Source organism: Manacus vitellinus, unplaced genomic scaffold, assembly GCF_001715985.3.
Source record: "Manacus vitellinus isolate BGI_N305 unplaced genomic scaffold, ASM171598v3 scaffold_44_pilon, whole genome shotgun sequence".
In the NCBI taxonomy this organism is placed as follows: Eukaryota; Metazoa; Chordata; class Aves; order Passeriformes; family Pipridae; genus Manacus; species Manacus vitellinus.
Window position 1 is genome coordinate 2,528,995 of NW_021940565.1, and position 21,468 is coordinate 2,550,462.

General features: G+C 40.2%; 1 protein-coding gene across 1 annotated transcript in view; it reads right to left on the reverse strand.

The window, feature by feature from the left end:
• KIFAP3 (kinesin associated protein 3) overlaps window positions 1–21,468 on the reverse strand; it is a 60,899-nt gene that overhangs the window by 7,331 nt on the left and 32,100 nt on the right. Inside the window, exons 17-18 of the mRNA XM_029962253.1 lie at window positions 15,654–15,843; window positions 11,305–11,404 (exon numbers count right to left, since the gene is read on the reverse strand). Coding sequence (XP_029818113.1) covers window positions 11,305–11,404; window positions 15,654–15,843 — 290 coding nt within the window. The remainder of the gene's footprint in view (window positions 1–11,304; window positions 11,405–15,653; window positions 15,844–21,468) is intronic.

Consider the following 21,468-nt stretch of genomic DNA (forward strand, 5'->3'; position numbering starts at 1 on the left):
ACAATGTTTCTTTATGTAATGTCCTGTAACTGTAGATTCTCCCACTACTGGTAATGACGTTAAACTATAAACCACAAGTCTCTTAAATTCTGCCTCTAATGGCCCCAACTTTTTCTTCCATATCTGTGAAGCCTTTTTTCCATGCTTTCTAGCCCTCAAGCAGGAGGGGAGTTTTGAGGTAGGGACAGTGACTGTGCACACTGCATCAAGTACCAAGTCCATCTCTACATTAGCACTGAATATTAATGTTCCTTAACCAGTAATGATGTATTTGCTCACAAGTGTCCAAGTTAACCTGTGCAATACTTTAGCTCCCTTGTGCATCATGATACAGCTTTGATCATGTCTCTCCTTCCATGTGATCCAGTTTTCTTCAGTGCACTTAATGACTTAAAGTTTCCAATTGCTTCTGGACTTGGTGCCCAGTTGTAGCTCAGCACAATACTGCTGTTTTTCCCATTTAATTATAAACAAACGCAGAGCTGACAATGGTGGAGAAACGAGCGCTGTGTCTTCTGTGTCAGGCTCCAGCTATGCACCAAGCAATAACCACGCCAAAATCCACCGGGGGAGGGAAACATTTAAAATAAAAAAAATTTCCAAACTGAATAGTAAGAAAGCACCGAACCAAAGCCAAATGACCTTGCTCAGCCAAATTTCAGTGGAGCCTTGCTTGGGAGCTGCAGCCCTTGCCATCCCTGCTCTGTGAATGCAGCCTGGGCCGTGGGCTGGGGTTCCTGCTCCGGCAGTTACCTGCTGTGTGATCCTGGACAAGCTGCGCCTTTTCTCCATGACCTCAGCTTCCCATTGGAGTATTGGAAGAGAAAACACTCCAGACATTAAAGACAGCCAAATGACAAACTACAGTAACAAGAAGGCTCTAATTAGACTGACATAGACAGAAAAGACTTTTGCTTATTCTGTAAAACTCCTTAGGAAAAAAAAAAGGCTATTTCTGCCCTGTTAGAAAAGCAACCAATGCACAGTATAGCGAGGGGGCAAAACAGCAGCTCAAAGACTCCAGTTGTTTCATAGAGCCATCTTGTCTCTTTGCAGGGCATCAGGATAGCTCCTGCAGCATTCCTTCAGCCAGGCTCACAGCCCTGCCACATGGACAGGGAGTTTATCAGCCATTCTCTACAGGATTTGTTAAAAGGTCAAGTGCACAGTCAGAGCTGGAACAGAAACCAAGGGCTCTGGCTTTCCATTATAAGCCTGACAGAAACATCTTCTGTGCTCTTGGCTCAGCAACTGGCCAAACCCACTGATTAGATACATCCATTTCTTAAAAATTAATTAAGAACTCAAACAAATTAAAAAGCCCTGAGGAGTAGGTAATAAAAAGGAAGATGTCCTTTCCTCCCCCTCTCTCCTTGCACAGTCCAAAGTGTATCTGTCAACTCCATAAACTGAAGAGTACATTGCCTTAATCTAAACTAGCAATAGGTCTGGCTTGGAAAGGTTTGAAGCCTCCCCAGCAAGCTCAGTGTAAGATTGTGTACTAAGAAGCTTCAGGCAACAGTTTGAGCAGAATAGGATCCTGAAGGGGCCATTTCCTAAAGATGACTGGTGCCACTGGTGAGATCAGCTCTGGATCTGGTCCATGCCTTCCACTAGCCTTCCCATTTCCACATGGGAAGTGTTTCTTGGTTTCTGTGCTACATTACAGAGCAGGTCACTGTAAAAATGTACTCTGGAAAAAGCAGATGAAACAAAAATGCAACTGTTTTGTGCCCTGCAGTGAAGGGCTCATAGCTGGAGAATTAATCCCTTTATTTATATTCATACAAACTCCTCAAGCCCAAGCACTGCCACTCAGCTCTGTGCTTCGACACAAATGGGGACAGAAGTTCCCTCTGTGCACTAATGCCCGGAGAAGCCACGGCGACAGTCATGCTGCCTGTGGGGCTCAGCACTAAGAACTGGGCAACTCAGTGGGGATGATAATCCAGATGCTGGAGGGAGGGAGGGAGGGAGGTAGAGTCAAAAAATCTGTTCTGCTCTGCCTTCCAGCTGCAGCCAATAAAAGCTTTCAAAGCCTTCTCTGAAAGTTACCATGGCTGGGGGATTTGCAGCGCTCGCTCGAGCGCACACGGCAAATGCAGTCAGAGCATTATTACTCATGAATAAACTTCAAATATTTTTTACCACCACGGATGATCATCCAGATTTCAACCACTTTTGTTTATCAACACAGGGCCCTAGTGAAATTTTGTCAAAATTTATCCCAAATCAGCTATGATTTTAGTGTAAACAAAGAAGGAAGTCTCATACTGGCTTTTTTTCTTAGGGATAACACTGGATAAACAAGGCAGATACAAATACAAACAAGGAACATTTTCTTGGGAGATCTATACCTTGGGGTAGCATTATTATGCCAAAAAAAAAAAAATCAATTTTAATTAAATGAATGAATAATGTTTCAAGACCATAAGGTTGGCCAGGGAGTCTTAAAAAAAAAAAAAAACCACAACAAAACAACAAACCTTACAAAGCTCAAACCCCATAAGGCAAATAAACTCTGTAAACTTATTTATTATTTTTTTAAATCTCATGGTTATAAAAACATCGTCTTGTTTTCCAGAGGGAAGAGAAAGGGTGGTTCAGTCACTGGAGTTGGATGGCTGAAACTGATAAATGCAGAATCAGAATAAGATTTTAGAATCAAAACAATTTGAAGTATTTGGCAAAGAAATTAATTTGATATATTAATTTTTATGCTAGAGACTTGTTCACAGCACATGTTCAGTTCAGATAATAACCACAAGAAATATCCCACTGATATATGGGACTTTTTAAAACTCCTCATTGTAGGTTTAATTTTGAATCCTGTGACCATGCTTATACCCAGCATACAAAACACCCTTCACTTTATTGCACTTTTAAATCTTTCTTCCAGATCTGGCCCTGCAACCACTTGTCTTGATAAAATAGGTCACTTGAAAAAGAAAAGCTCAATAAAATGAATTACAAAACCAACAAGATTAAACTGATTGTGCTGTTTTTGTACAGTGCAGCCGAATTCTGCAAATATGCTGCTGGCTGTGGTTTGGCATTTAACAGCATGCGATCAGTGAGAAGGAGGAAATTTTATTCTCATTAACTGTTGCAGATTTACTGCAGTGAAAAAGGGCTATGTAACCTGAGAAGTGACAGAATGGAAAGATCAAAGCAGCAGTCTGGAAACTAAATAAACCTTCTGGCTACTTCCTGCAAGGAAAATTCACTCTGGCAATGTAAAACAGAGTCCAGTTAAAAACTACTCTCAGTTTTATGAGCTGTCACAGCAGCTTGAGTGGTTTGGACCAGTCAAGTTTAGAACATTATATTTCCTTGTTTTTGTCTCAGATACTTCTGTAAGCAGTTTTATAGTTTCTTTTTCTTTTTTTTTTAAATTTTTTTAAAGAGAAAAATAAAATTCTTTTCTTTTAGTTGAAATCGAGAAGGTCACAGCTAAACTCATTAAAAACAAGCAGGTCTTCATTTGCACATTCCATTCCCCTTTACTACATTTTAATATTTTACTTTGAGATTTATAAGCAATGTACATTTGCTTTAATAACTCTTCCGCATTCTGTTCACTTATTGTTTAATATAAGTGCAAATCAGTTTACAGAGCCCAGATGGCTTGTAACCAGGGAGCCAGTCTATTCCTAGTAGCACATCTGGAGGGACTAAGAGCAGCAGACAGAACGTGGGAATTAATTAATGTTACATTTCAGAAGAGACAGAGCCAGGTTTGGGGGATTTTTTGGTAAGACATTCCAAAGGACTTGAGCTAACTGCCACGGCATTTTGGTATTCTTTTAAAATTCTTAATAGTCACCTAAACCATGATGGTTAAATGAGGCCAACTGCAGGTGGAATACAGTAAAATAAAAAGCAACTAAAGAAATGTAAAAGAGGCAACTGCAAGTGAAAGAGGCCCAAGTATCCTGTATTCCAAAAGAGCTGAAGCGCATTAAAACCTCAGCACTAACTCTCTTCCCAAACGGCATCTGCAACTTGCTGAAAAAACTGCACCTTTAAAATACTCCCCAGCAAGCCATTTCATCTCTCAGCATACTGGTGCAATTGTTGGGAGCAATTAAACTGCTCTTACAGTAAATGAAACAAGTGCAACACGATCCTTCCCGACTCCAGACCACACACCTTGGCGAGGTGGTGTGGTCTGCTCACCGGGGCACTGAGGGAGCACTCGAGTGCCCTGCTCTGCTCTGGCACCTGACTTTCCCTTCTCCTCACCTTTGGTTCCCTGCCTGCCTTGATTATCAGCTCCTTGGGGCAAGGACTGTGTGCTGCACTGTGGGGGGCATACACAGAGAGCTGCTTGGGAGCTTCTCCTCATACTGGCTAAGAACAATGACAACAAATAAGCACACAAGCACATTAAAAAGTTGCTGTAAATTGAACATTAGATATGAATAGTATGTTCCTGGTAAGGATATTCCCCAATTACAGGCAGTGCTGGGCCCTAATCCTTCACTGGTGCAGTATGCACAGAACTCCAAATTCTGGAAAAATCTCATTGGTCAATATGGGCCACAGAGTAAAATCTTAGCCCTCTGGAATAATCAGACTCCCGGTCTTCAAAAGTGCTACAGTAACAGTCCACATAGGAACAGCCCAATTTGGTGAGATGCACATCAGTGACACCTAAACTGGATTACAGTATGGGCAGGTTGCAGTATTTCTATAAACAAGGCTTTGAGAAGACAGTGTGAAAAAGCTAATCAAGCAGCAGCTAGCAGGAATACGATCACTACCCCCAAAAAACGGGAAAAGGACCAAGAAAAACAAATTATTGTAAGACACAAAGAAATTCAAGCTCCCATTCAAAAGCTCTTACTGATGAAGCACTCCTGTTCTGGAAGCACCTCTCCCAAACTGAAGTATTGAAGGAGAACAACTACACAGTGAATTTTGTCTTAAGCCATGATCCAGGCAGGACCTGAAGCAATCAAGTGAAGGCTTTGAATAAGCTCATCCCAGACTGTGTCCGAAACGCTCCTAAAGGCAGCAGTTCCCACTTTCTTATTACTGTCTTCTACTTGCAGGATCTCAATTCCAGCATATGTACCACCTGTAAAGGCACTGGGGTACAAAAGGAAACTTCCCCTCCTGTTTCCCAGGGTGCTTTATCTCAAGCCATATAGATCCCTACTATACAATTAGTGAAACTTTCCTGATCATGTTCAGTTTAACTTTTATAAAACTAAACATGGAGGCAGTTAGGACAACAGAGTAAGAAAGGTGCTTTGTGGGATTAAAAAGAAAAAAAAAAAAAAAGAAAAAAAAAAGACACAAAACAACCAAAATAAACTCTCTTATTTGTGTCCAGGAACTTCATTGGTTCTGAGCTTTTCTTTAAGGCCTTTTTGAATTTGTTTCAGTGGGATTTACAATTTGCTAATACTGATGTGTGATAAACTAATAAAACCTGCCTACAAAGTTATAGGCCCAATTTACTAATAAAACCTAATTCGATTCTCCTGGGAAATGCAAATTAAATAGTGTCCAAATGGCAGAAGCTGAGTACAACTCTGCTGAACATATTGCAAAGGTGAACAAGTTGGGCATTGTTTTTAAAATAAAGTTTAATTATGGAAAAGAAAAAGCAATGCACAGAGCTGGTAGAAACATCACTGTGGTAAAATAGCTGAAAGTAGAATCATATTGTAACATTAATTTACACTCTATTCGCTTTTCTTTCCATTAAAAGATTTTATACTCACTATATGTCACCTCTAAGACAGGAAAATACTACTGCCTCTGTTCAAATGAGGAGGACAGAGACATGTGGGTAGTCTCAATTCTACTGCAGCATAGACTCCACGTGAGAACATCTACACTAATCTTTCTGAGGACCATGAAACAGTTTCTTCTGCCACTGATGGCTGTGAAGGGTGGCCTGAGGCAGCTCATTGCTACTCTCTGCTAATGGACTAGTTTTCACCTTCAGAGACAGCCTGCAAGATGGCACTTACATCCTGAAGGGCTGGGAAGGGAATGTTTCAACTTCTAAATAAACTGTGCTGAACGTTACTGAAAATACAAGATGGATGAGACACTCCCTAGCAGGCTCACCAACTCCTCCAGTCCTTTCCTTCAGCAAATGTAACTGAGGATGAGTTACATTTGAGTTACAATTTATACGGAATATAGCTATAAATGTCATTGCAGGATGTAACTTACATGTCACACCACTTCAAAACATTCTGCTAATCATTCACAAAGTTCACATTTGCCAGCACCTGATGCAGTTCCTGGACCTGACCTGGACCTGAGCTGTTCAGCTGTGACTCACAACTGAGAGTTACCATCACACCACAGGAATCAACAGGAATGGAAGGCTACAGACCTCAGTTGTTCTTCCATGACAATTCCCATCTGATTTTCATCAGGGTACCCAAACAAAAAAAGCCTGTAGATATGACCATTCCTGCCATTCAGTGTGGACTTTTAGCACATGCAGACATTACATGTGGTTAGCTCAGCTAAAGACAAGCTAAGTCACAGTAACAGTCTTCCCTGTGCTCCCACCAGGACCTAAGGCCAGGTATTAAGTTACTGCATCCCACAACGCTGTGGTTTCCATCAACTTAAGACACCACAGCTTGGCTGTGCGTGTTGGCACTTGGCAACATCAGCCACAGCTCCACTGAAGCCAGTGCAGAGCAGCCTGCAAGGGCCTGGCTCCAGACACTGAGCTCACAAAGTATCACAATGACCTGCCATGGCAAAAAGAAAAAATGCAGTTAAAGTTTTGGGCTGTAAATCCAAGCAGAAGGAAAGATGTTCCACCAAGGAGAGAGACAGACAGTCACCCCATAAAACTGGTTGTGTTTGACATGCCAAACCTCACTGCTTCCTGGGAAGAAGCTCCAGTCACATGTCTGTTGAGAAGAGATGTGAGCACACACAGAAATACCTTGTCTCAGTGAAAACGGGGATTGTGCAATGGCAGCTCTGCTACATTTTATAACGAGGTTAAAGGATCCTGTACTGGAGAAAACTTCCTTGGGAAGAAAAAAAAGTTCTGGTTGGCTGTAGCATTCCTAACTATTAACCTTTTCAAAGCTATAGACTGAGAACATTTGAGAACTCTGATGAAGATATTAACCAAAAATTGATTTTTGCACTCGAAGTTTGTACCAGTTATAGCCGGGAAAGGTTAAAAAGCGGTCTCTTCCCCAAAGGGCAAGAAAAATACTGTGGCTATCTCTATTATAAGATATTTAGCCATCACTATTCTGTTTGTGTCTTAAGAGAGTAATTAGTCTCCAGAAGGTGATTAAAATTTGATAAATGACCGTGGATTCTTGAAGACTTCTTTCAGCTGGTCTTTATCCCCTGCGGCTCAGACACTAAGCTGTCATCACATCAGCCAAAGGTGAGGGATTTTTTGTTTGCCACAATCATAAAACTTTCACTCAGTATTAAGAGTTATCAGAACCAGGAGCCTTGAATGCAGATTTTAATAACAGATGAAAATTTCAAATATATGCCTAATGCCCATCTGCTTCTGAGAGACAGTAAGATGATTCAAAGCTGGTAATCTAATCACAAAAGTCTTTTCCTAGCCAATGAAAAAAACCTGGATACAAGCTGTCAAAACAACCTCCTCAGCCACGTATTTTCTGCTGAATGGAAAACATACCTTATGATCTGTTTGCATTCTGCTCCAAACCTTTGAGGAAAACAAGAGACGCTGTTTATGGATTTTATCACTGCTTCTGTGTATGTTAGATCCTGAAATAATTCTATTTATAGGCATCGTACATAACAGTACAACTCCAATAAGAATATAGCTCAGAAATAAGAGCTGTAAACTAAAATTCTTCATAAAACACACAAGCTAAACTATCAGAAACAAAGCATTTCTATTTCTGACAGTGCCTTGGGTTGCTAAAATTAGGGCAGCAGTATTAAAAAAATGGCAACTTTCCAGGTGTTCACTTATGTGCTGCTTCTCCTTCATGATGACAAGTAACAGAAACAACAGTTATCAGGATGTGGGCATGTCCAGAGTAGCAAGCATGCAAGCAAATCTACAAAATGAATTCAGGGTTAGATATTTTTACAATTCCCTTCAAAGTTGTTCTGTACTTCACAGTGCAGGAATTGATCCTGTGAGGTGGCATTCCCAACTCCTGAGAGTAACTACTCCAGGTTTCAAAGGAAAGTCCAAGAAACCCTGTGAAGGGAAGGCAGTGTCTTTGAAAAACAGCTTCTAAGGTACTCCACCTAATTCCCCAGATCAACAGATGTTCTACTGTTACTTCATGTTTCCCTCTTAAGAAGTTAGGAGGGAGAACAGCTCCAGTGTGGTACCCAGTGAGTGCAGATGCCTATACACAGTTTAACTTTTTTAAACTGGGGGCACCAGACCAACACTAACTCAGCTTCTCAGCATTAAAAAGGTGGGGACTTTCTGGCTGACTTGTTCAGCAGTCTTGGAGGCAAGGGGAAGTCCTGATCCAGTCTGAGCACATTGCAAGGACAGGAAATAGCCTCAGAGAAATTAAAGAGGTAACATGTCCTTGTTCTTCCTCATAGGAATGCAGAAAGGAGAAGAAAGGATTAGATTATTCAAGGCTGAGTAGAAAGAAGTCAGCTCATGGTTGTTACCTACCTCAAAATTCACAGGATGGTCTTACATGACAAAGAGACTCCAGAACTTACCAAACAACTGTTTCTGTTACAGAATTAAAAAGCCTAATATAAAAGGCAAAGACCAGAAGACACAGGCACAACAAATATATGTATAACAAATAAAAAAAATATAACAAATGAAAAGAACAAAAGTTGTACCTACTCGTTATTAGGCCATCTGTGTTTGAACTCTCAAACACATAACTGTTAACTGACTTGCTAATTGTCTATGAAAATTGTAACTCGGTTTTCTTGACAAATTTTGAAAACATATTCAAATATTAATAATAGAAAAATGAACCATTTTTATAACAAAAATCTTGATTTATTAAAAGCTGGAACTGGTTAAAAATAAATCCCTGACATAAGGTTCTTGTTAGCTTTAAACTGTAAGCATAAAAATACCCTAGAATTATGTTTTGGTATGGCTGAAATGTACACTATATAACACATAAAAAGCGCCTTGACTTGCTGCTATTATTTTTAATTAGGCTCTCCAGCACGTATGGTTTTACCTTCCAACACCAGTTCAAATTTGGGAAAAGGGAGGGTCTTACTCTCCAAACTCATGGGACTGGCAATTCCATGGCTCATGCCTTGGAGCACTAATGCATTTTACATTAGGTCTAAGCATCAGGAAATCCTGGCTTCTGGCGCCAAGCAGTTCAGAAAGATAATGACACACATCTGAAAACGAGGATTCGCCGTTCAACTGCCAGTATCTATTCTATCAAACAATCCACTCCTGCTTTGCTACAAATAGGACAGAACATTTGCAGCAGTCCACACTGTTTCCAATTAGACTGTGTGTCTGGACTGCAGATAAATCCATGGAGCAATCATATTGAAAGAAGCCTTCCTAGAAAACAGAATTCTAGTGAGAAATCTGAGTATTTCCAGAGGCAACCATCAATGGGCAATTACTAAGTTTGCTGTGAGCCAAACTGCAGTTTTTCTGTTTCCTGGAGGTGAGCCTCCAAAATGCCTCAAAACACACAAGAAAATTCTACAAACAATTTAATTGGGTATACACCAGATGTATTTTGTTACTTATTTTGGTTGGAACACAATCCAATTAAAAAGCAGCTCCCTGATAAGGGACTGGAATTTGAGGCTGTGATGTACCTTAACTTTTAACAAAGGACACTTGAGATTTTTTTTGCCCCAACTGAAAGCTTTCAGGCAAAACAAGAGTATCTTGACTGGGGTTTTATCTGTGTTTACTGGAAACAAAGGAGTCTGCAAGCTCCACACCTCCAGAGGGGTGAAGACTGCTGGGAGCATGTACCCTACAGTGTTCTGGTTATAAAGAATCTGTCACCTCCTGGTTTATGTGTCTATTCTGAAGGTGAAAATGGTTAAGTCACATACTGAGACTGCAAGAGGAGCACATAGCTCACACTTCTCTCAGTTCCTCTGTCACCTGCATGCTCTGAAATGAAGGTTGTGTATTTGGAATCAATGAGTGCCAGCATCCCCTTTCCAAACACAGGCTCCAAGCAAAGGGTTGCACACTAGTCTCAACTTTATGCTTACTGAATAGAAATACTTACTTTTTTCTAGAGGATTCATCTCAAGTCCTGCTTTTTTTCCTGAGCATGTTATTTATTTTAATTTGTCCTTAAAAATGTTACCATTCCACCCTTGCTCAATGTTCAGCTTTCTGGTGCATCACAGGTAGAATAAACCAACAAGAGTAACTGTCCATTGCCCTTGAACAATTACAAGAAACCAAAGTAAGGGAGAAAAATCTCTTTTGCTTTAGCTGTACATACTGTAAATTACTTACATTTTACAAATCGTGACTAACATTGTTAATGGTGAAAATAACATTCTTCCTTTGGAAAGGAACAATTTCAGCCACAGGGCTGGGTGTGTCCAGAGAGCATCCTGTTAAAGTGAATTCTGTACCTTGACTAACAAGTGTTTGAAATATTTGCTGCTAATGAATGCACATAATTCATGCTCTATAAAAGGCTTTTCCTAAACATTACAGGATCCACGAAGATTTCATTTTTGGAAATGAGTCTTCTATTTTGAACTTGTGTGAGAAGTCTACTCAGAAATTCAAACTGGAACAGCTTGCCTACATTCAGAGAATGAGAGGTCATTGGCCAGGGGGGGAATTCAGAGAAACATCTCCCAAAAGTCAAGCCAATGTCTTTTGCTCATCTAGCAAATCTTCCAAGTGCCCTCAGTAGGAGACTTAGGTTAAGGGAAAAACAGCAAAAAAACCTAAGCCCACAGAAGTAGTTTTGGTAGCTGAGAAACTTATTTTAAATTTAAGATTATTGGAAACAAGCATCTTCTAGATAATCAGCATCTCAAGTCTTTCTTTAGACATTTCCCAACAACATCTGAAGAGCATCTGACTAATTGTCATAATGGGTCATTATGGCAGTTAGTTGTGTGTTCTAGTGTTACTGCTCTATTTTACAGCTTTTGGAAAGCTATGATGCATTGCAACACAAATGTTAATATGTTAAAATAAACATGTCATCCAGACAACAGAGTAGAACTGCTTTTTCAGTGTAAACCATTCCTACTGCTACGGGGGCAAGAATCATTGACTACCCCAAATGAAGCCCTATAAAGAAACTTGAACAGTGATTGTTGGATGATACACATTCTTTACAAAGAGCAACTTACTTGCCAGAGAAGGGATGCTGCCCAACCAGGTCTCCATTCTGGAGATGGTAATCCCCAAACACATCCGGACTCACCGCGCCGTCGGGGGCTATCAGGCCATCTGTGAAAAGAGGAGAGATACAGTGACTGTGGGAAGGACCATGACTTCAGGGCAAGTGGGCAACACAACCCAGGTTAGGAATTCATTAGCAACTTACAGTATTTCTGTGAGGACCATCAATCAACAATAATACAGAAAACCAGCAGCTTCAAGCACCGGAAATCCCCAGTGGGATTCCAAGGAGCTCAGCCTACTGCCCTAAAAAATGCTGTACCAAAGAAATATTCTCTTAGCCCTTCTTCCTTAAGCCTGTAAAAGTTATTTCAAGACAGATCTTGTCTTTCCCATCATCAAAGTAAGTCCAGAGAAAAAGTAATTAAAAGGGCCTAACATTAATCTGGGCCACCAGCATAAAAGTAAAAAAGCAGCAGCAGTTCAAACTCTACCCTGCACCACTGCATCCCTTCAAACTCATTAAGAAAACCAAGAAAGCAACTTCCAACCTATTTCTTTTATCTCGCCCATCTTTTAATGTCTCAGAGCTCTTTCTTAAAAGGGCAGGCTTTTCATATATCCTCTCAAAACACAAGTTAGTTTTCTTGTGCTTCTTTTACAACACTGGCATATGAAGACACAGACACTTGTAAAGCCAGCAGTATTCCTTAAAGGCTTGAGTCTCTCCTTGCTTTATGAGGAAAAGAAGAAAATCAGGAGCTAACATTTTCCTTCTGTTACATCAGTGTAAATCCAGAGTGTCTTTGAAGTAAAGTCAGTGAACTGACCCCAGCTGAATAAGAGCCCAGCTTAACTCTTTCCTGTTCCCATTCACAAAACACATTCCTTATTAATATTAAGGGCACAGTTCTTACTTGGTAATTAGTATTAGGTTCTAATCAGATAAAAACCAAACTATTTGATTAAAACAGACCCTACATCAGTTTGTCTCCATTACTGTATGAAACTCCAGGCCTGGATAGCAGAAAGCACCCCCATAAAAACAGGGCAGAAACAGGTACATTCAGACTGATACATTAATAGTTTAAGAAGAGGGAAGAGAGAGATTTCTAATGACTAGGAAGTTACAAATGCCATTCCACTTTAAAGAAAGAGAGATAAGATCCAGGGAGTCACAGGCCACTTAGCTTAACCTCTGTGGTTTCAAAACTCCTAAAACTGCCTGTGCAGGAAGCAGTGGAAAGTTACTTACAGACACAAGGGCTTAGAGATGACGACGCTGGCAATCAAACAAATCTCCCTGTGCTTTATGAATTCACCTGATGTTTTTTTGAAGATAATATAGTGACAAGTGATAAAAGGAATAGAATTGACACATCTAGATTTCTACCAGACATTTGATGAGGTGCTGCAGAGATTCATTTAGAAGATAATACCTCATGGGAAAGTGACTGAATACCACACAGCAGATCGCAAATGAAAACTGCCAGCCATGATCAGACCACATTTGAGCAGCATAAGATTGCTGTACATGGCTATGTTCTAATTGCACACATGTGTATACAGTATGGGAAGGAGTATTACTTGACAGGCCAGGGATCTGGCACAGATTGATATTGCTGCCTCTCGGCATGGTCAGTGAGACACTGGTGCTCTGTGGCATCATACGAATAGAACATGTCCAAAGGAGAGAAAGGACAGTTGAAATGGCTTTTATTTACACTCACACCAAGTTTGCCTATCTCACCACCTGTTCTGTATTTTTTACTGAGAAATGGAGAGGAACATTATGGCTTTTATACCTGCAGCACTTCAGATCAAACCCAATCAATTCAAGTGACTATGCATTTTAAATAGTCAGGTTCAGTTAAAACTTATTTGAGAGCAGAGAGACTTAAAAATAACATCTGTCTTTATATTAGTAAAGCAAGCACTACGTTTTAACTCTGAGGCTAGAGCTACCACTACTTAAAGTGTCTTCAATCAAGAGTGTTAACAGTCAAACCATAACACTCAGAGTTATGGCTCACATGAATTTGTAGGAAAACGAAAGCACATGGAGAGCATCAGCTGCATATAATGTGATTACACAGTTAAAGGACATCTGTTGTTATGTACATTTCAACATAAATTAGGTTATGTACTTTCAGAGCAAGAGAGACACAGCTCAAGAAGGCAGCTTCAGAGATTCTGCCACGTTTTCCCTGTAGGTTTAAATTACTGTGCAGGAGAGCGATCGGTCTCTCGCTGCAAACAGAACTCATCTCGCCACGACTGAACTCGAGAACTACTTCTGGCTGAAGTGGGACTGTTACTGAGGTCACTTCTAAAATTATCAGATTGAAATACAAGTACTGAATTTCTTACTGTATGAAGATTTGTAGTTTTGTTGGGTTTTTTAACTAAGGAATGCTCTGTCCTTTGGAAACCAAATACCTGCTCCAATTGGTAGAATAACCCGTAGCCTTTTCACAGGAATATTGTGTCTCTTTCAAGATGCCACATCTCAAAAGTCTAAGTCCAGCAGATTTCAGAAGCACACCATTACTGACACTTGCTGGAATGAACCTGTATTTTGAATATAATCACCTACTCTTTAAAAAAGGGCAATCTTTAAAAACAAGGCACTTTTCAAACATCTGCAGAACATATCACTGGAAATCTGCCTCTCCTTCCTGGTCAAATATCAATTCCAACACAAAAAAAAATAACATTAAGCCTGTAACAAATGATAAAAAGCCAGGAAATTCAGTGTTACTGGTGCCATTCCATTTCTAGCTCCCACTACTGGGAAAAGAAAAGTCCCTATGAAATAAGCAATTAAGATTTGTAAAGGGGAGACTACAACAGGCAGGTTGGCACATCTTTACTTTAGGAAGCCCAGTGGAGACTTGATGTAAAAAAAGACCCTTAGAGGGTACAACACTTGGCTCCCACTGCTAAATTCTAATAGAGCAAGATAAAGCTACAGGATTCAAAGTACAAAAAAAATATGACACTAAAGAGGCAAGTTGCTATGCCTGACATATGTCATCAAAAGTAGAAGAGAAACTTTAAGTTCTGATATCCTTTGAGAACAATTTTTGAAATGCTACTGAAATCTTGCATAACTATTTTCTTGCAGCAACTACAAGTGAAGATTATGGGGTTTAGTGGTTTTGTTTTTCTAATTACTCTTCCTGCAAAATCATCCAGAGTCATAGAGCTTTGTGACTCGTGATTCATGGCAAGGGACTGGACACTTCTGTGGAAAATGGAAAACACAGTCTCAAACCCAGCAATTAAAAAAAAAAAATAAAAATCCATGCACACACAGTCATCCAGGAGTTTGAAAAGGATCTAAAACCACAAGTTTGAGAGGATAAGCCAACTCCTAGTTATGAAAAGTTATGAAGACATTTATCCAGTGAGCAAATTATTTCATGGTTGTCCCCTGTAAAGTTTTTCAAACCTTTCTCTGGCAACACTGGACGAGATAAATCAGTATCTTAATCCAGTGGGGCAATTTCTATTTTCTTAGTAACTACAAAATCTTCACAGGAGGAGAGAGACAGAGTAGATTCCACTTGAGATGCCCAGAACTGTGCCACTGAGCATTACTAATAGGATTAAGCCAAATGATAAGAAATGTCTTTGTCTTTTTCTTTTCTTTAGAAAACCTACTAGGGTTCATCTCAAATAAAAACATTACTCTTCCTAACAATAATTTGGGTATTTTTTAAAGCTTCTTTAAATTGTCAAATAATAGAAGTTTTTCATACAAGGAACTTAAAAAAATACCAAAACAACAGGTAGTTACAGAAGAGATTCACACCCTTCCCTAGATCCTAGACACACAAGAGCAAAAATCATACAGATTAAAGTCACAGAATGATGACATCTGCTAAGGAGTCTACAAGTCTGACGTGGCTCAACTGAAGTCTTTCATCAATACCTGAAATAAAAATTCCATTACAGAACTAACACATTAGGCAGAACAAAATTCAGCATAAATCCCATAGCTGTGAATTTAACAGGGATGAGAGAAGGTTTGTGTTTGCAGAGCAAAGAAACCACAAGAAATAGGTGTGAACAACAGGGCTGGGCCACCTTTACTCAAATCAATCATCTTGGTCCATCAGCTCCCTGAGACAGGTCTACTCATATTTCTTAACATCATGGATATACAGTCCTCAGTCCATCACTGACATCCTAACAAGGTCAAGCCCGTCCCTGGCTGGCATCAGCGCTGCTCCCAGTGACACGGAAGGGAACTGTCCTGGTTTGAGCCCTTTGAGTCAGCCCCAGGTCAAGCTCCCACTCCAAACACAGAAGAGGCAATCCCAGTGCTGAATGCTAATAGCTGCTGCCTTACCTGCATTGTAATAGAGGTCAGGTCTTTCCAGAATATCCCCTTCATGGATGTAGGGCTCGATAGGATCGTCACCGTACAGGTACTGCTCACTGTCATCCATCTGCCGACTCTCCACCATCTCCAGCCACTGAGAGTTGTGCCATCGGAATTTCTCAGTCTGGATTTTTTTAGCCCATTCCTCATCATATTCCTGTCAAAAATCACCACATGGTATTTTAGGATGAGGTACAGATGAAGCTGTTTGGTTTAACAGGAAATGGCAGAGGAATTCAATGTCAGCAAAAGACGTAGGTTCAGTGCCCGGTGACTTAAATCCTCTCTTCAGTTCCATGTCCTTTGAGCAAAGAAGGCATTTTGCAAGCACTGGGCATTATTCTGGTTTGTACCTGCAGCAGAACAATCTTCCTGCCATGGTTTGTAATTTTACACCATCCAGAAAAAAACTCCTGCTTTGAACAGAGCAGTTCCATCATCAGTCTCCTCATCTGGTTTAATTAAGAAGAGCCAATTACTGCCAATCTTCAGGGGGTTTTCAGCAATTAATTACTTACACTGGCCAAATACCCTGCACATCTTCATTAGATGAGCATTCACTAGGACAACTAGTTACTAAAAAATACAACAAAAAAGGCTGTGGTAAAACCAATAAATTTTTATTTTATGAGCTCCAGTATGAATTTAATTTTCAGCTTCATGTCAAATGTTATGTTTAATATTGAACACCCACAAAAATGGTACACAACTAAAATCTGAGAGGAACTTCTCCAGAAAGCTGAGTAAAACAGGATACAGGTTCCAGTCACTATGGAAAAAAATGAAGGCATGAAATTTCAGTCTGGATTACAGCCTGATTGTACTCAAGTGATGTGATATTTGATATAAAGGAGCATCAGAATGAAGTGACACAGCCTTTGGTCGCTGCAATCAGCTGTTCAGAGAAGGATCTTCCAAACAGACCAGACTATGTGGGCTGGTGATTACAACCAAGGGAACACTGACCTGTGGATGACACTCACTTTCTCAATCCCACTGGGAAGAGAGGGCACATCTAATGATAGGAAACTCATCAACATATGAAATCTGCAGATGGTATCAATTTGGGAATGTTCACAAATAATGCACCATAATTAGTACTTCTTTAAACCAAAATACTGTGAACAAGAGTAACATTCCTAACCAAAATGTTTCTGCTTGTGGGAAGAAATATCCTTGGGAAACAGGCCCCACTCCATTGTCTTCTAACCTAACTACAAAGGAGAGAAAAATTGAAAATCATCTCCTAACTCTCACGGTGGTTAACACGTGATCCAGACAGACTTTCCCTGGAGATCTAGCTGGAGTAGTTTAAGGCTTTAAAAATCTGTTTTACTTAGCCCCATACAGGAAGAAGACACACAATTAACGACAATGCTTTGGGTGTGGAAGTGGTAATTTCTTAAACTGTTCCTGCCAGACATGCCAAAAGAGATCTGTCCATAACCAGAGGCCAGAAACAAGCCAAGAAGGCAGAACAAGCTGGCTTAGTTAGCTCAGGTTAAGCTTCTGAAAGCCCTGTAGTCTGAACTTGAACTTTTAAATCAATTTTGTATTCAACCCAACCAACCTTTTCTTCTCTGCTATCATATGTGTTACACAGGTAACACTCCCTACCCTGTGCCTTTTCTGCCTTCTGACTGGTGGATAACTACTACTCTTAGAAATAACAGTGCAAAACAAGAGTTTCCCTGGAAAAAAGCAAGCTCATCACTGAGATTTATAAAATCACCGAAAAAAAAGAAAGACAGAGCATGACTTTCAATTATGACATCTGACCAGCATCTTGGAAACATCTCCTTTGCTGCATCTGCCAGAGCAAAACCGTGGGCTATCTATTATGTCAGCCTCCAGCAGCTGGGAATTACTTACAAGCTTTAGAGGAACTCTTGTTACTGCCAGAAATCATACTGCAGGCTGAAAAAAACTATTCCCAGAAATCATGATTGCAAAGAAGCAGGGGAAAATAAACAAATTTAACAAACAGTAAATTAGACTAATTTGTGGGAAAGCTGAATCCCTTTTACATTACCTTGCTTACCTTTAAAAGTTCTCAAAAGGCCAGCAGCTAAATCATCCAATTCACATTTACCATAACTGCACATTGAAAATGCCTGAATATTCCCAAAGTTCCAACCCTAAATGAATCCCACTTGCCCAGCATCACTGCTCCATTCCACACCACTGTCTGAACATGCTGAAGGTCTGTCAGAAACAGACATCAACTTCTTCTATCCTTTTAAAAAAAATCAGTTAACATGACCCAGATCCTAACAGATTTTTCCTTTAGATGAAGGCAGCAGAGCAGAATATTATTATCTATTGTACATTTCCCAAACCTACATTAAGAGGCTTAAAACTCCCAGGTATTTTTCCTCAATTATTCATCTAAATTTTGGAAAATGGGATTAGCAATTGAATGGTAAATTAGCAGTTGTAAAATTGACCATATGTGCACATTATTAAAAAACCACAATTTATCTGTTCAAGTAATTTGGCAACTTTGTTCTGGTTGCTCCTTCCCACTAAAACACAAGGTACAAACATTACAAAGAAGTGACCACACCAGAATTAGATCAATGATCAGTTTGTCAAGAGTTTCACTCTGGCAGCCATCCCAGAAAAGGATGATTTGCAATAATCTAGAACAATTTATATAACCTCAGCACAAAAAAGTTCATTTAAGTACTGCTAGATCAAGAATATGTCTGTAGATTTTCCATAGAAATGTGCAGAACCACCAACTGGGTAAATGATTAATGGAATAACATCAGAATGGAAGAAAAGCTGTAAATGCAGGACTACAGCCAAAAGGCACAAAGAAACCAAATTAAAGACATTTAGAGTAAAACAATTCCCTTAAACACTGCAAGTCTTCCAGTAATTATATTTTGAGCTATTCAAGACTCTTTTTTTTTTTTTTTTAATCTTGTGTGGGGTATTTTTGTTTTGGTTTTTAAACACATGAAGCACCCCTTCTTTACCAAGGAATTCCTGCAAAAATGAAGCCAGAAAACATCATGGAGATACAGCCATAGCTTTGAGTCCTCCAGCTCTTTTAAATGTTAGGCTACTGGGAAAGTGTTGGATGGGAGAACAAGAAGAAAGTGAACAGAATGTGACTATTCTCCAACACCCCTCCCTCAAATACTGCATGTTCAGAAACATAAAAGGAGGAATTCTGAAGGTTGATTTTATTCTCTTTGGAGCTCCCTGACATCACTGTTTTTAACATTCGGTTTCCATAAATCCCAAAGTGTCATAGAAGATGTATGGCTTGACTCTGTGAGGAATGTGCCATCCTTTTTGAAGTTCTACTTCCAACTTTGTTTACTACTGAACCATTGAAATATTATGAAGCGTTAACTGGCCCATTATCAGAGCGTGTCTGTTCCCTATCAGGGTCCCCTTTGTCACTGGCTTCCGTCACACCTTGTATCTGATTAACACACTATAGGATAACACAGAGCTACACAGATCTGCTTTGTGTTCTCTCACAGCTGATGAAAAACAGATTTTCCTTTTCCCTTTAATGTGGTTGCCCTTTAATTGGGTCTGTAATAGGGTTCATTTGATGTGATTCTCATACTGAACTGAAACCACTATACAGTAAGTAGATGCTCATTATGTTCAAGGCTCTACTTGATATGTTAAATTCTTCGTTACTGAACCATCCACAGAACACACATTTTACATGAAAGCCTAAATTAACCATTTATTAAGAAAGAAAAGATTTATCTTGCCTACCTATCCAAAAGTTAGGCATGTGATTTCAACTATGTGCCTCTACAAACCAAGGAGAGAAACAGATGTTATGGATCACCTTCTGCAGGTGTCTGCCACACCTACCTTAGGGCAAGTACCACCTGTGGGCAATTCCTTCACAGGAAAAAAAAAAAAAAATCCTTCTACCACTTACACCTGTGCAACCCAGGGTCACTGCCTGCAATCAGGTTCATGGCTAAATATATTCTGACAGGAAGCTACAGAAACCTGTGAGATGAAGCTAATGGCAATGTAAAGAAAAGAGTAACCATTCGCGCCCTCCAAATTTAGGTGCCTACATACAATGCACAGCATCCACAAAGTTCCCATACTGGCAGTAGCAGATCAGAGAAACTTCTTTTCCCCTCTACTTTGGAGGAATGTAAGGAATCTCACTGGCAACCTGTTACTTAAGTAACAGATGGGTGGCTTAGCTCACCTTCCTGATTTTACAACTCCAAAGAGCAAGCACCAATGCTGGAAGGGAATGTGTCCCAGACAGGTTTATGTGAACACAAAGACAAGCAGGATGCTCCTGCCCTATCTGATGCTGCTGCAGTGTGGTTACTCTCTACAGGCAGAGCCTTTCCTGCTGGGTAATGCTCTTTGCCACAAAAGGCTACCAGCACCAAAGCAGACTGATGGCACATTTACCAGTGAAAACACTTCAGCAGCTCAGCCTACAGCCCCACTCCCTCACTGCCCTCTGCCCACCCCTCTGTACTTGGGTTTGCTACAGGATAATGGGGAACAAGAGGCACCACAGAAAGAGCATCTTGACAAGTGGAGAACCTTTTTTCCTGGAGTGACTACAGTACTCTTCATGGAGAGAGGACACCAAGCTGGAGTCAAAGGTTATCTATTTTCAGAGCATGCTGCCTATTCAAATGAAGCCCACACCAAATCCCTGTGGTCTGCTCTTCTCTGATTCTAAGAGAGCTGGCCAACATCTCGCACAGCTGGCCCCAAATCCCAGAGCACTGAGGGTTCACAGCACATTCCTGCTTCTTATGTGAAATTCCAGCATCCCCAACATAGAGGACTTGCATCAGGGAGCTTAGCTAACAGGGAAAGAAGCAAGCTGTTCATTAACAATGCTTTCCATACCGGGCAAACATTATTTGGCATTTATTACAAAAACGTGGTCAAAGAACAAAAGCTGGAAAAACAACTCAGGCACGAGGCCCTTCCTAAATCAATGCTGTAGCTATCTACAAGATATCTTACTTCTGCAGGAAGCATAATGATCCACTTCTGATCATAAGAGAAACAAGATGGTACAGCAGGTCTGCATTCAGAGCTGTAAAGACACTGAAGAGGGAAGTGGGGGGACATGACAGAGGGTCAAACTAGAGTCCAAAGATCTGGTAATGGTTAATTAGATACCCTTTGAATAAATGAGGAAAATAATTTGACTGCAATAAAAGTGAGGTAGGAGCAGAAAAAGAATAAGAAACCTGAGAGATTAGTAACCTCCTTGGCTCTTGATAACATTGCCCAAGGTGAACAGAGGAAAACCATCTCAAATAAGCTGACATCTTTTTCCACAAGCTTGGAGTTGCAGGTGTCCAGGCTTCTGAGGCAAAGGAAAAGGGAACTTAATTTGCTTGAGACTCCTATACCAGCTGCTGATTCCAGGCTTTCAGCTAAGCTGTAAGACCTGTCCCACCTTAGGGGTACAAGTACACTAACCTACTTCCTTGGTGTCAAAACTCAGCACATGACAGAGGACTGAAGCATTCCTAAATCATCAACACAGACCTATTTTTTGACAAAAGAAGTCAGTCTCAGTGCAAAGTCTTGTGTGCAAGTCTCAGTGCATACTGTGCTAAAGCAGCACATCTGTTTCAGTTCATCAATGGCAGAGTCCAGCCAAGTTATATTAAACAAATCATCACTAGTGTAACATTTCCATAATTTCTGTGACAATTACTTTACTACATTTCTCCCCTAAGGCTTATAAGGCATCTCATTTTCTTCAGTGTTATTTCAATCACACTATATAGAGCTCACTGAT